The sequence below is a fragment of the Bufo gargarizans genome, chromosome 11 (genome assembly GCF_014858855.1).
Source record: "Bufo gargarizans isolate SCDJY-AF-19 chromosome 11, ASM1485885v1, whole genome shotgun sequence".
Taxonomy (NCBI): Eukaryota; Metazoa; Chordata; class Amphibia; order Anura; family Bufonidae; genus Bufo; species Bufo gargarizans.
This window is the reverse complement of record NC_058090.1, coordinates 26,957,448-26,972,414: the sequence shown is the minus strand read 5'-3', so window position 1 is coordinate 26,972,414 and position 14,967 is coordinate 26,957,448. Positions and strand designations below refer to the sequence as shown.

Here is a 14,967-nt window from a genome sequence, read left to right as displayed (position 1 = left end):
TTCGCAGTGTCTACGGAAAAAGTGTACTGGATGTCACTGATATTTTAGGGATGCGTACAATTTTACACAGGAGATGTGGCGCAAATAATTTAACTGTCTGCAGCGGCCTATTACACTGTATTTTGCGCAGGATGCGCTAAAAATATATGTTGTCACACACAATAATCCTTAATCTGAAAAGTTTTTTGTATAAAAATCTTCCTATTACACTCCCTACACTGTCTGTCCCTTCCTATGCACAGCTCTCCCTAACACTGAGCAATTTAGCGCAGGTTACGCTGCAAAAATATATTGCTGCTCACGCGCACAATAGTCCTTACAAGGACTTTTGGGTCTTTGAAACGTTTTTGTAGAAAAATTAAATTCAATTACACTCCCTACATTCTCTGTCCCTTTCTATCCTCAGCTCTCCGTGACTTAGAAAGAGCCGAACACGCGTCATCGGGTGCTATATAGCACTCTGACGCGTTCCGGTCAGCCAATCACGGTAATGCCAGTAGCCAACATGGCTATGGCATTACAGTGAGGGCAGTACTTACCTGCACGTTTATTGGCTGCTTATCAGCCGCAAAACGTGCGGGGAGGAGACTCTAGCATTGCGCTCGAGCACATGCGATACTTGGCCGAGTACAGCCATGTGCCGAGCATAGCGATGCTCAAGATTAACTGGTATTCGGCCGAGCATGCTCGCTCAACACTAATAATAACTTCATAAATTAATTTGTACTGTTAAAAAAACATTTCCCGAACTCTGGTTCGGTTCCAATTGGTACCTTGGAAACGAACCCGAGTTCGGGAAAAGATTTTTTACAGTACAAATTAATTTATGAAGTTATTGTGCAAAGTCTCGCGAGACTTCGCTAAGCAATAACTTCGGCTCATCGGAGCCAATACATTCTAATACTTTTACAGAGCTCGTGTTCCGTTCTGTATTAGAAAAAAGTTTTATGCGAATCGACTTTGGATGTTTAATCCGAAGTCGATTCGCTCATCCCTAATCACCGGGTATGGCTAGCCGTGGATTGGCTGGCTGCATGGCATTATCGGTCATATAGCGTTCCCGAGCTTCTTATTTTCACTTTGTAACACGTGCTGCCGCCATTTTCAGAAAAACTGGTTCTTTACCACGAAGCGCAAGAAAATTTGGAGTCGTGTCGATTCGAGTTTTTCCTAAACTTCAGACTGAATTCCGCTTCGGATGTTTGGATTCGCTGAACTCTAGCTCTATTCATTAACATCAGCAGCGGATTCTGGTACATAAAATTCAGCCCATATACGGATTCCAAATCCGCTCGTGTGAAAGCGGCCAAAGCAGCGTTCTGTGGAAAATGGAGGCTGAATCACGTCTTGCAAATGGGGATTCAAATGCTGGGCGATATGAGGCTGTCCCCACTGATATCTAAAGTCAATACCACGTCACTAACATGGGTTACAAATTATATTTTCCAAAAAGTCCTTCTATAGGTACTGGGGGCACCAAACCAGTGACCACACAACAGGATATGAGAGTATGATGGGTGTAGTAGTAGTAGTAGTAGTAGTAGTGTCCTATGTTCATTGCTGCCATATCTTACCTTCAGGAGCCTTAGATCCCAGGAAAAATTTCTTGAACCAATTCCTTCTACCTTTCTTTGTCGCTGACGAGCTGGGTCCGCTGATATCTTCGGAGGCATTTCCAAGCGGTGCACAGTTTTTTTGTGTTCGGCTGTCCGTCATTATTTATTTGCTACAATGAATCACAGAACAGATGTCACACTCTCCCATGCATTGCTACCAGGATAGAAGGTCACTTAGAATGGCTACACTCAGGTAGGCTAGACTTGTTTTTGGTTTTTTTGTCCACCCACTGCAGCGAACCCCCCCCCCCCCCCCCCACTGGCAGCACCCATCTGGACCTTTTCCCCCAAAGGTCCAGATGAGTGTTACCAGTTGGGAGGGTGTCCATGCACAGTGGCTTTGCAGGGACACCTCCCCACCAACTAGTAACATCCATCTGGACCTTCATTGCAAATTGCTAGTAATTCATTCATAACTTCTAGTAGGAATAACAACATAGAACCATACGAGTAGATGCTCCAAAAATGGTTGTTACATGGGGAATGCAAGTAGTTACTAATACAGATAGGTCAGGAGAAGGAACAGCTTTTATATTCTTTTATTTTTTATTTTATTTTATTAAAAACTCATAAAAAATTAAAGCAAACTATAACAAGTAATTTAGAGTGTTCAAAGAACCATGTAAAGTTTAAAAAAATAAAATAAAAATCCAATGACATGATAAAATAACAGCTTGGGCTAGGTTCACATCTATGGTGGGGGGTTATGTTAGGGACCTCCATCACAGATTCTGAAAAAAATTCCTGACAAAATACAGCACATATCAGTAACCTGACGGACCCATGATGAGGATCATTTTGTGCCATTAGTGTTAAAGAGGCAATATTTATGAGATAGGTTTAGGGTCCTACCGCTGGGACCCCCCCTCCCTGGATCACAAGACAGGGGGCTCTGTATCCCCTGCAGGCAACATGCTGCTCCCATAAAATGACCAGAGCAGCCAGTCACACATGTTCACGGCCGCTCCATTCATTTCTATGGGAGTTCCGGAGATAGGTGAGTACTAAACTTGGCTATCTCCGGAACTCCCATAGAAATGAATAGAGCGACCGCGCATATGTGTAACCAGCCACTCCCGTCATTTTAGGGGAGCAGCAGGGGCCCCCATTGTAATGATTGCCGTAGGACTCCCACCTATCTGATAGTTATCCCCTATCCTGTGGACCTACCGGAATACCCCTTTAATGTTTCTGTTTCTAGACCAGAACCTAAAAAATAAAATAAAAAACAGAATAAACACCGGACATGTGAACCTAGCCTAATATGTACAGAAGTGATGCCATAAATAAAATAAAATAAAACTATAATGCACATCTTGAAAACTGGATCAAGAGCTAAAAAAAAATACCGTACTCTAAAGATTTTTTATTTTTTTTGCTGTATTCTTAAAGGGGTTTTGCAGGATTTGAAAAAACATGGCTCTTTTCTTCCAAAAATGCCCCCACACCTGTTCATGGGTCGTGTGTGGTATTGCAGTTCAGCTCCATTGGCACAAAACCTGTGCACAAGGATGGTCCTGTTTTTGGAAGAGAGCGACCATGTTTTTCTACTCCTGGACAACGCCTTTAAGGGGTTAAGAACTGTGTCCAATCTCACGTTTCCTAGTTTATATAAGAATAATAATTGTCGGCGCTTTTAGAGTCGAGGTATAAACCGAGTGGAAATATCTCCCCAAGTGTTCTACTCTCACAATATAAATCACATCTTTTAAACAATAAAAAAAAATATACATTAAAAAAATACTTTAAAACATAAGGATAAGGGCAGGATCCTCACCTTCTGATGCTGCGGATGAATTGAAAGTAAACTTAATGCTAAGCAGCTCTTGTACTGTAATGTCCCTCCCTTATTGGGAGAAACCCAGTCTCTGATTTCCTGTAAGCAAAAAAAACTGTTATGGGAAATGTATTCGATTTTTTACAGAATGTAAATGCCTTAAAAACTATTAATTTATTTATTGTATTAGTACTACAGGCTAAGGCTACATGCACACGACAGTATGTGTTTTGCGGTCCGCAAATGGCGGATCTGCAAAAAAAAAAAAAAAACAACGATGACATCCGTATGCCATCCATTTTTTTTGCTGATCCATTGTAACAACGCCTAAAACAGCCAAGAATAGAACATGTTCTATTTTTTTTTTTTTTTTACGGGGCTACGGAATGGATATACTGATGCGGACCACATTTTTTGCTGACCTATTGAAATGAATGGGTCCGCATCCTATCCGCAAAAAAAAAACTGAACGGACACGGAAACAAACGTTCGTGTGCATGTAGCCTTAATGACATGTAACAATCCAACATTACTAAAGGGTTAATAAAACAATAACCAGCCTGGTGTGTAATGTCATATCGGAACTGGAACCATTCAAAATTTTTGGCGCATGCACAGCACATTTGCTCCGGCTGAGCAGATATTTACTGCGCCTACCGCTGAAATTGTGGTACTGCCATACTATTGTGGTCCCGCATGCTACTGTAGAACCAGGTTAGATGATGCTGATGGCTAGGGTCCAGGACTCTAATTTACATAAAGGAAAAAGACTGTATCAGCCGTATCATGTATGGGTTTTAATAGGGTTGATCGTGCTGATGGGCAGTTTTACCTTACAGAATGTGCACATAATCATACTTTTTTTTTTTTTTTTTTTTTCATCTCGCTGATGTTTTTGCAGTGGAGGTAGAATATTTTATGTAGATGTGCAAAATGGTTAATTGTTCTTACTCTTATTTGAGCAACCTGAGAAGTAGAGAGTTTTTTTGCAAATGAATCAGCAAATCTTGTAATTTATTCAACATCTGTTCTTTCTATGCTTAGGAGTCCAGAGGGCGGTACTATCAGTAATTGACTGCCTTCTCCCAGGGAACAAACATTCAAAAATAGCTGTCAATCACTGAGTAGGACCGCCCACTGGACTCCTAAGACAAGAATGTGCAGAGGATCCACTGAATAAATTATCATTTGTAACAAATCTATGGGAAATTCTCCTTTTCTTCTATGTTCGTTTCAGCCCAAGGTATCTGGTCTATGGTTTTCGGTATAGCTGGTGATTTGATTTCTTGCTACTCTGGTCAATCATTTTGTACGGAGGTGTGGCTATGACTGATTTTGACGACCCTGTTTGTTTTCAGCTGGCCACTATTTAGTCTCAGTTCACACAATCCCTCTTTTATCATGAGTAAGGATCAATACTGTAGGATCTGAAACGCGTAGACCTGGATTGCCTTTGGTTTTTATCGCACTAAATTATTAAAAGAAACCTAGTGGGAAGTAAGGGAAAGGACGCCACAGCAGTACAGTGCTGGCAGAAGGAGGACGTCCCCTGCTTCTGAGTGAAATGTATCTAGCGCTGCAGCTGAAAAAGACTTTAGAGAAGCCCAAACACAACTATTACTGTTATGATTGTATGAAGAAGCATAGCCATTATGTTTTTTTTATGCTTTAACAATTATGATTTGAGGGGAGGATAGGTGAGAGAAATGTTTTTTTACAGTACAAATTAATTTATGAAGTTATTACCCGAAGTCTCACGAGACTTCGCGAAGCAATAATTTCTGCTCATCTGAGCCAATACATTCTAATATTGTACCGGGCTCCTGCTCCGTACAGTATTGGAACAAAGTTTTATGCGAATCATTATGAAATATCCGAAGTCGATTCGCTTTTTCCTAATTAGCGCAATCATTTCCATTGTCTTGCTCCGTTATAGGAGAACAACAGAAATAGTGGACGTGGTACTAACGGCGCCAGACGGGCCTCATTGACTATAGTTGGGAATTAATTTTACCAGGCAAAAAAAAATCCTGAATGCAGGACTTCTTTGTCCTATATTTTGCATGGAGGCCCAAAACGGACTCTCCGAGGCACATGTGAACTCTGCCTAACAAGGATAAAATGGCGGAGTAGACTCTTGGGTAACAAAAGTATCCATTTAAAAGAATTGCAATCTCTTTGATCTATGGGTAGAACCCCCACCGATGGTGACAATGGAGACCCTGTGCCCTGCAGGGCCCCCCAATATGAATAGAACGGCAGTTCAAGCTTGCGCACTGCTGCTCCTGCAGCTCCATTCAGAGCTCTGGAAATAGCCGAGTGCTGTCCTCAACTAACACTAGAGCTGAAGTGCACATGCTCTACCTGCAACTCTGCTTATTTTGGGGGGACTTGCAGGGTCTAAGGTCCCTGTTCTCCTGACCAGTTGAGGTCCTGGAAGTTCTAATAGTTATCCCCTATCCTGTGGATGGAAAATAACTTGCTACAGCCAGAATACCCTTTTATGCCTTCTCTTATTATATTTTATGTTGTGGCTTTCCGGCTTGGCTCTCTCCCCAGTACTTCTGGATAAAATGATAACAATGTCTCCTCACGTTCCTCGCGGCTTATCTGTTAGAGCTTGTTATGTTTTGAAACATCGTTTGTCTCTTTTGAGCCTCATAATAGTACAAGACCCCCCAAAAAAACCAGCAGAGGACGGATAAAAGCCAAATCTTGTATTCATGAATTAGGTAAGTTTTTTTTTTTTTTTTAAGGTTGTTAAAGGTATACTTAGGGGTTTTTCTTTTTTCGCATGAATGCTGAGGATAGGCAATCATTTGTAAAAGAGCGGACATCCCCTTTAATATAATTCCGTAATAAAATACAGGAAAATAAAAACAAATATTGTCTTTTGTAGGGGTGGTCCTCTCAAAGAAAAAAATACAGAGAATGCAGGCTAAAGTGTCTAATGGGGTCATTAAATACGTAGAGCCACCAAATAGACTGATAATGAAAAACAACCCAAAATCATGCTTGGCATCACATCAGCAAAGTGCATACGACTGGACCGAGGACTAATAAACCGGCCTTGGTACTGTAAGTCTCCAGCCCACACACATGACCATATGCCTCCCCCTCTCTTTCTCGTTCCCTATAGTGACCTCCTTTTCACAGCTCAACATGGCGCCATCATTCTTAGTCTACAGCATGGCTCCCCTATAATTCCTGGTCCCTAGCATGACTTCTCATCTCGTTCCTGGTCCCTAGCAGGGGCGTAGCTATAGGGGGTGCAAAGGTAGCAGTCGCTACCGGGCCCATGATGACTATATGCTTCCCTGGCCACAAAGCACTGAGGGAAGGGGGGCCCTAGCTGAACTCTTGCACCAGCAACCATGAGCCTTTAGCTATGCCCCTGGTCCCTAGTATGGTTCCTCATCTCATTCCTGATCCCTAGTGTGGTTCCTCATCTCATTCCTGGTCCCTAGTATGGTTCCTCATCTCATTCCTGGTCCCTAGCATAGCTTCAAATATTATTCCTAGTCCCCAGCAGGGTTACTTCTCTAAGTCCTGGTCTCCAACAAGATTTACCTCCTTATTCTTGGTGCCCATCATGGCTCCTCTTATCATTACTGGTCCCCAGCATGACTGCCCCTCCTCATTCCTGGTCCCCAGCCAGGCTTCCCTCTCCATTTTCCTACCTCACTGCTAACATTGACAGTCTACAGGGGGTGGTCTGCTCATAGAGGGGCACCTTCCATACAGTATAAAATTGATCACATATTTGCATTGTTTCTAGCAGTAGCAGCAGGACATCGGCTGCTCTGGTCTGTGGAGGAGGCGGAGCTGAGGCTGACTGCTGGCCCCGCCCCCCCGCACAGACCAGAGGTGTGGAGAGCGGGCAGGGGGGAGGAATGATGGCTCTCTGCTTCATCGTAATACGGAAGCAGAGACAGCTGCCAGAAAGAGGGACATAGCTCCCTCGTACCAGGACAGCCACTGCAATCCGGGACTGTTCCGCCAGATCGGGGACGGTTGGCAGGTATGCTTTAACATGATTATTAAAATGGCTGACTTTAGACATGTGCTAATATCAGCTGAAGCGAACAGTCTTTGTCCCTTCTTTTTATGTACCTCTGTTTTTGTGAAAAATTAACTTTTGTTTTATGCAAATGAGCCTCTAGGAACAATGGGGGTGTGGCCCCTACTCCTAGAGGCTCTGTTGCCCCTCCTCTAGCCACGCCCTCATCATGCTGAGTGTTCACATCATCCTGCCTGGCCCTATCAATCTACATGATGAGGGTGTGGCCAGAGGAAGGAGAGCGGAGCCTAGGAGTAGGAGCCACACCCCCATTGCTCCTAGAGGATAATTTGCATAAAATAAAAGTTCATTTTTCACAAAAATAGAGGCACATAGACGGAAGAGACCAAGACTGTTCGCTTTAGCTGATATTGGCACATGTCTAAAGTCAGTTATTTTAATAGCCATGTTCCTGATCACTGGGTGCCGGGAGTCAGACTCTTGCCAATCTCATATTCTCCTGAGGCTAGGCCGGCAATATAAATATCTCGTAGAAGCCTTTTAAGGCCCAGAATTTATCCAAGAGGAAGGGGTTAATTAATTCTTCTATATTAAAACCAGAACACATTTCCTGAGGAAACGGCAGTGAACGGTACCAGACAACTCCCTGCTCAGTGGGAAATCCCAGCCATTCTTCTCGCTGCCTTTAGAAATATTTCTTGCCTGGTGTACGTGCTAAGATATTGGCATAAGAGAATGTTTACACTCTGCCCAGGAATTTCCCAAAAACAGAATCTGAAAATCGCTTTGTATGCAAACCTACGGTCAGTTGCAAAAAAGGGCCTAACGACATTACACCGAACACTGGTCCTAATGCTGGGACCTAGGGGTGGGCGGTATAGGCGATATGCGATATAAATTTGTGCCACGATATGGATTTTGTGCATATCTCCTATATCACCGGACTGCGATATGACCACGGAGCGGCAGTTCCGATCGAAGTCCTGGCTGCCATGATATGTCAGTGAGCAGCATTATACTCACGTGCGCGGTGGCCGCCGGGCGCTCCTTCCTCTGTCTGTGCGGTGCATTGCTAATGCTTATAGCTCACGTGCGCTGTGGCCGCCGGGCTGTCCTTCTTATAGGTCTGTGCAGCGCATTGCTAATGCTATAAGCATTAGCAATGCGCCGCACAGACAGAAGAAGGAGCGTCCGGCGGCCACCGTGCATGTGAGTATAATGCTGCTCACTGACATATCATGGCAGCCAGGACTTCGATCGGAACTGCCGCTCCGTGGTCGTATCGCAGTCCGGTGATATAGGAGATATGCACAAAATCCATATCGTGGCACAAATATATCGCATATCGCCTATACCGCCCACCCCTAGGTCCCAGCATTAGGACCAGTGGTCGGTGTAATGTCGTTAGGCCCTTTTTTGCAACTGACCGTAGGTTTGCATACAAAGCGATTTTCAGATTCTGTTTTTGGGAAATTCCTGGGCAGAGTGTAAACATTCTCTTATGCCAATATCTTAGCACGTACACCAGGCAAGAAATATTTCTAAAGGCAGCGAGAAGAATGGCTGGGATGGCTGGGATTTCTCAGTAGCGTGACTCCTGGCTGCCATGGTAACCGATCGGAGCCCCAGCATTACACTGCTCGGACTCCGATCGGAACTGCTGCTGCCACCAATGATGTGGGGGGGAAGGGGGCCCCTGCCACCAATGATCAATACTGGGGAGGGAGGGAGGAGGGCGCACTGCCCACTGCCACCAATGATGGGGGGGGAGGGGGACCCTGTGGCCACTGCCACCAATGATTAATACTAGGGAGGGAGGGGGGGTGGGTTTGAGTTACCAGAGGGGGCTGATGAGAGGGAGAGGCTGGGGGGCTGATCAGAGGCTGGGGGGCTGATCAGAGGCTGGGGGGCTGATCAGAGGCTGGCTGCCATGGTCAGCTCCCTGCTGTTGTGTGCACAACGCACAGGGCAGCAGGGAGAGTGTAAAGTCCTATTCACCCTGATAGAGCTCTATTAGGGTGAATATGACAAGGGTTCTAGCCCTTAAGGGGGCTAATAGTTATTGAATAAAAATAAAAGTTTAAACCCCCTATATATCGCACATGCTTAAAATTATATCGCAATATAGATTTTAGCCCATATCGCCCACCCCTACTGGGACCCTCAGTGATCGCTAGGTGGAGGATTTCAACAGGAAGTATTTTTCTCTCCAGCGTCTCAATGTGTTTCAGGTAAACCCCCTATGTAATGTGTACGGCTGATGTCGGAGCAGATAAGGATGGGAATCTTGGGAAAGAAGAAAACTGAAAGGGTTTTGCATCAACTAGATTGTATGATTTTAGTACAAGTGCGGTTCCTGCAGGGGCGCACCTAGCCTTTCTGCTGCCTGAAGCGAAAACTGAAACTGCGTCCCCCCCAATGCAAATTTCTTTACCTAACCCCTTTGCCACAATAAAAGCGCTCATTGCCCATTGCGTCCCTCTTTCCCCTACCTGTTGCTGCTTGAGGCAATCGCCTCACCTGGCCTCTTTGGTGGTACACCCCTGGGTTCGTGGCTTCACCAGTTCTAGGTAGGAGACGTTAGGTTAAACTGGGTTGCGAAATAGAAATTTGCTTCCTCTTCCCTATCTTAGATCCTTCTAACCTTCTGACATACTTCCGTATATACACAGGAGTTTTATCATCAGGTCATTTGAATAGCAAAAGACAGCATGGTCCATCCATCGACAAAATCTGCTGCACGGGGATGGCCGGAGCAGGAACTTACCCTGAACCTTCATCTTAAAAAGGTGCTTTAAGGGGCAATTCCCTGGTTATCAGCATTGGTAATAATAGAATTAACAAAAAAAAGACACAAAAATGACAAACACATCTTGCACCATATGATAAATTGATACACGGATGCACATAGCCACAAATAATGAAGAAAACAGGATATAACTCCCAAAGCACTAAAATGCAAAATCTAAAAATATATAAACTAATATCGCATTTGATATAATAAATGAACTTGAGGTTCTTGGCAAATAACTTTTGATCACAAAATATCTGTGCCCACCTACCACGACAAGGTGACCTCAATCCAGGCAGGAACCTACTCTATTTAAAGAGATTGCGCAGCGAGTTACTTTATTTTCAAGATTACACTACGGATTATCTCAGAATGGGTCGTTACTTGAATGGGACGAGGACTTGTAATTACACTGTGCCGCCGCTGCAAGCGAGACGACAGGCAGTATAATCTTAAAGACTGACACTTTCTCTTCAAACAGCTGATTGGCAGTCGGACCCCCCAATCATCAGATATTGATGACCTATTCTGAGGATAGGAAGTATATGTCGTAAGTCAGTCGGCACTGCGGATATGGCATGGTGGTGCACGTGTCCTAGGGTTGGCGTCCCATATAATAGTAGCAATAAAGGACCGACGCTCACTCTTGAAGTCTTGCCATTGTTTCTTCATTGCCACATATCTATCTGTGACGCGTTTCGGCACAAACTGTGCCTTTATCAAACAGTGAAATACCCCCACTACAAAGAGATTTAAATAAGCCGCTAAACAACAAGGTGTTGATGTCATGTAACCATTTTTTACAAGATTCATCCGACAGGGTAGATCATGTGCTATTTTTATAGAGCAGGTTGTTACGGACGCAGTGATATCAAATATGTCTACTTTTTTTGTTTGTTTTGTTTCAGTTTTAAATAATAAGGCATTTTTGAAAAATAAATTATGTTTTTGTGTGTCCATTTTCTGAACGCCATATGTTTTTTTTATTTTTCTGCCGATCGTCTTGTGCAGGGGCTCGTTTTTTGCAGAAAGAGTTGAGGTTTTTATTGGTACCATTTTTGGGTACATATGATTTTTTGATCATTCATTATTACACTTTATGGGACAAGGTGACCCAAAAATTGTCTGTTTTGGAAGTTTTTAGTTTTTTTTTACAACGTTCAGGGGTTAGGCCATGTGACCGTTTTATAGAGCGGATCTTTATGGATGTGGCAATACCCAATATGTTTACTTTTTCTTATTTATTTAAGTTTTACACAATAATTAGCATTTCTGAAACCAAAAAAATTATATATTATATATTATCCATAGTCTGAGAGCCATAGCTTTTTTTATTTTTTGTGCGATTGTCATAAATAGGGGCTAATTTTTTGGGGTGTATGCGCCTTTTTGATCGCTTGGTGTAGCACTTTTTGCGATGTAAGGTGACAAGTTTTTATTTATTTTTTACACACTTTTTATTTTTATTTTTTATGGTGTTTATTGGATGGGGTTGATCATGTGATATATTTATAGAGATGGTCGTTACGGACGCGGTGATACCTAATGTGTTTTTTTTTTTTTTTTTTAATAGGAAAAGGCAATAAAAAAATTTAATTTACATATTTATAAATTTATTTTTACTTTTATTATTTTCACTTTTTTTTTTTTTTTATCAGTTCCCTCTTGGATCTTGAAGATCCAGTGGGGCTGATGGTTCTACTATACTTTGCAATGCTCTTGCGTTGCAAAGTATAATACTACCAGATTTCGTGTAGGTGGCAACACCGGACGACTTTGCAAAGCGTCCGGTTGCCATGGCATACAGCTGACACTTGCTGCTGATGGCGGTGCACAGACTAACCAATCGGATCGATTGTCGGCATGGGACCACTCGCCCTGTATCTACAAAGAAATCCTTCCCTTATTCCCAGTATCGGTGAATAAGACGTATAGTCTGTGACCCTGCGGATCGTGAAATTGGACTGCAAGAGATGACCACTAAATTTAGGGAAAGAAGATGCCCTAAACATTTATTAATGGAATAGAAAGAAAGAATGGCCATTGTCCTAAGACAGAGACTGATGATAAAAAATCTCATATTCCTTTCATAATCAAGTACCATTCATGTTTATTAATAAACATTGGAATATTATGAAAAAATCTTATCCACAGGTAGAGAAGTTTCAGAACAAAGTGTTTTCCTCACTCCCAAACAAGGCACCTAGGATGTATTCTCTGCTCTAGTGTGATAAACCCACATACAGGAGAACAAATACCGTACCTATACGTGTTTTTTTCACATGTGATAGTACATTCATTATTTACATCCTTAAATGTCCATGTGGCTTGCTGTATGTTAGTGAGACATCCACTTGCATGAAAGACAGATTTTGCAAGCATAAATCTACTGTTATGCTGAAACGCATCACAGATACAGCTATGTGGCAATAAAGAAACATTTGCAAGACTTCAAGAGTGAGTGCCGGTCCTTTATTACTACTATTCTGAGCATATGTCATCAATATATACTGGCTGCACAACCCTTTAAATAGAGTAGGTTTCTGCCTGGATTGAGGTCACCTTGCCGTTGTGGGTGGGTACAGTTTTTTTTTTTTTTCTTGTTTTTTTTTTTCTTTTTTATCAAAATATATTTGCTAAGAACCTCATATTTATCATATCAAATGCAATATTAGTTTATATACTGATTTTGCATTTACTGCTTTGACAATGCTGTTATGTCCTGTAATAATGGCCTTATCAGATCCATCCCCTTGGGCTGCCATAGTATTCGGACAACCTGCAGGAGAAGTTCCTCTTTGGAGGTTTTAGGGTATTATGGTATTATATGTGATCAGAAGATTAAATGTTTATTTTTTCTCTTTTTTTAGTACCAGAAACGGCACCTCTTTTGTTCACGAGCTGTGAATATTTTAGTTGGACCAGCTGCAATACGGAACACAGTCCATGAACTTGAGGGGCACTGTTCCCAATGGGGAAAAAAAGCAAACTTCATTTATTTATTTATTTTGCATAGAAATTGTGTTTTATCCTGGAATGTAAAGTCAACTTGCACGTCATTCTGAAAGGGATTTTCCCATTAAAGTGGTTATCACATGAAAAATATTTATTCCCTATACACAGTTCTATAGAAGTAATCCTGCGCATAGGCATTAAACACATTTCGTGGGATGATCCCTTTAACAATATGTATATGTGATGAGAGTTAAAGGGGTAATCCAACCCCTACAATGCCTCTGCATCTCCCTGTTGTGTGGATGAAAACATACGGGGGGGGGGGGGGGGTTGTCAGCCAATATCAGGCGGCTGTGATGTGAACGAGTGAGGTAAGCACAATCTGTGTGAGGGGCCCGGGCATTTGGGGGGGCATTATAGGGGTTGGATAACCCCTTTAAGTAATTGCAGGATATGTTTTTGGCTTTGTATTTCTTTAGGGGTTTAAGGTCTTTTTTTTTTTAGGGGGTCGGGTTTGGAGTCTATATTTCGGGGTGTGATTTAAAGGGGTCACATGCAGCTTGTGGTTTCCACTGGAGTTTCCCATTTTAGCAGTTATCGACTATAACCTCACCTGTAGTTTATACGTGAAGCCGCCGCCACATCATTTCTGTAGGTTCCTAGAACCGTTCCGTTCCTGGACCATGTGAACAAAGGACCACAACAGTTTTGCAATCAAATCATCTTCATAACCAGATTAATGCTATAGAATTGTTCACTTTTCTGCAAATGTCACATTTTATTTATTATTTTGTTAAGATTTGGAAAAGAGATTGGTGGCTAAAGGGGTATTCCGACTGTTACATGTTATCTCCTATCTGCAGGAGAGGAAATAACCATTAGATTGGTGAGGGTTCTACGGCAGGGACCCTCACTGATCGTGAGAATGAGGACCCTGTATCCCTCAGAGCCCCCTGAAATGATTGGCAGATCGAGCACGTTCACTGCCGCTCCATTCGTCTCTATTATTACAGTGCTCGTCTATTTCCGGAACTCCCATAAAGATTATCAGAGCGGCAGTTCGCATGTTTGACCAGCCGCTCTGTTCATTTGGGGTGGGGGCTCCGAGGTGTATGGGATTTCCGTTCTTGTTATTGGCAGGGTTTCCAGTGTTAGGACACCCACCGATCTAATAGTCGCAGGTTAGGGGATAAAATTGTAACATCCGGAATACCCCTTTAAGGTCGATTCCTCCCATTTCCCTCTTCATTTTTACATAATGCTATTATGTTATTAAAGCTATTACAGTCCACATGAAATATTAAAGGGGTTGTCCAATTTTTTTTCCAGACCTGCGGTTGATGATTACTTACTTACCTGGACCCTGCTGCTGGGCTCCATCTCCATCGCTCCACTGTAGGTCCTTGGTCTCCCAGTATCCACGTCCTATCGACACTGGGCACATGACTGCTGCAGCCAATGACTGGCAGCAGTGGTGGCCTGTCACCTGTGGCAAGTCACTGGGCTACATGCCGCAGGTTACTGTCATGTCACTGCTGTGGCCAATCATCGGCTGCAGCAGCCACTTGTTGATGCTGGGAGCCCCGGGACCTGCAGAGCCGGAGGTGGAGCAATGGAGCTCAAACCCAGTGGCGGGGACCAGGTAAGTACGATCCCCATCGGGGGTCCAGCCACTCTGTGCGGTTTGAAAAAAAATAAAAAGGTTGGACAAGGGATGTCAAACTTGTGGCCCTGCAGCTGTTGCAAAACTACAACCTCCATCATGCCTTGGCAGCCTACAGCTCTCCGTGCATGCTGGAAGTAGTAG

The 14,967-nt window shown here is 43.1% G+C and overlaps 1 protein-coding gene across 2 annotated transcripts in view; it reads right to left on the bottom strand.

Annotated features, from left to right (window-relative positions):
* The window catches only part of LOC122922093 (tumor necrosis factor alpha-induced protein 2-like), a 53,349-nt gene extending 43,344 nt beyond the window's left edge, over positions 1-10,005 (bottom strand). The window contains exons 1-3 of one of the 2 annotated variants that reach the window (XM_044272566.1): positions 9,907-10,005; positions 3,394-3,492; positions 1,575-1,726 (exon numbers count right to left, since the gene is read on the bottom strand). In XM_044272566.1, the coding sequence (XP_044128501.1) occupies positions 1,575-1,716 (142 nt within the window). In that variant the 5' untranslated portion in view covers positions 1,717-1,726; positions 3,394-3,492; positions 9,907-10,005. Of the gene's footprint in view, positions 1-1,574; positions 1,727-2,786; positions 2,826-3,393; positions 3,493-9,906 lie in introns of those variants that run through there. The other variant, XM_044272565.1, reaches the window with a different exon arrangement.
* Positions 10,006-14,967: the final 4,962 nt, after the last annotated feature.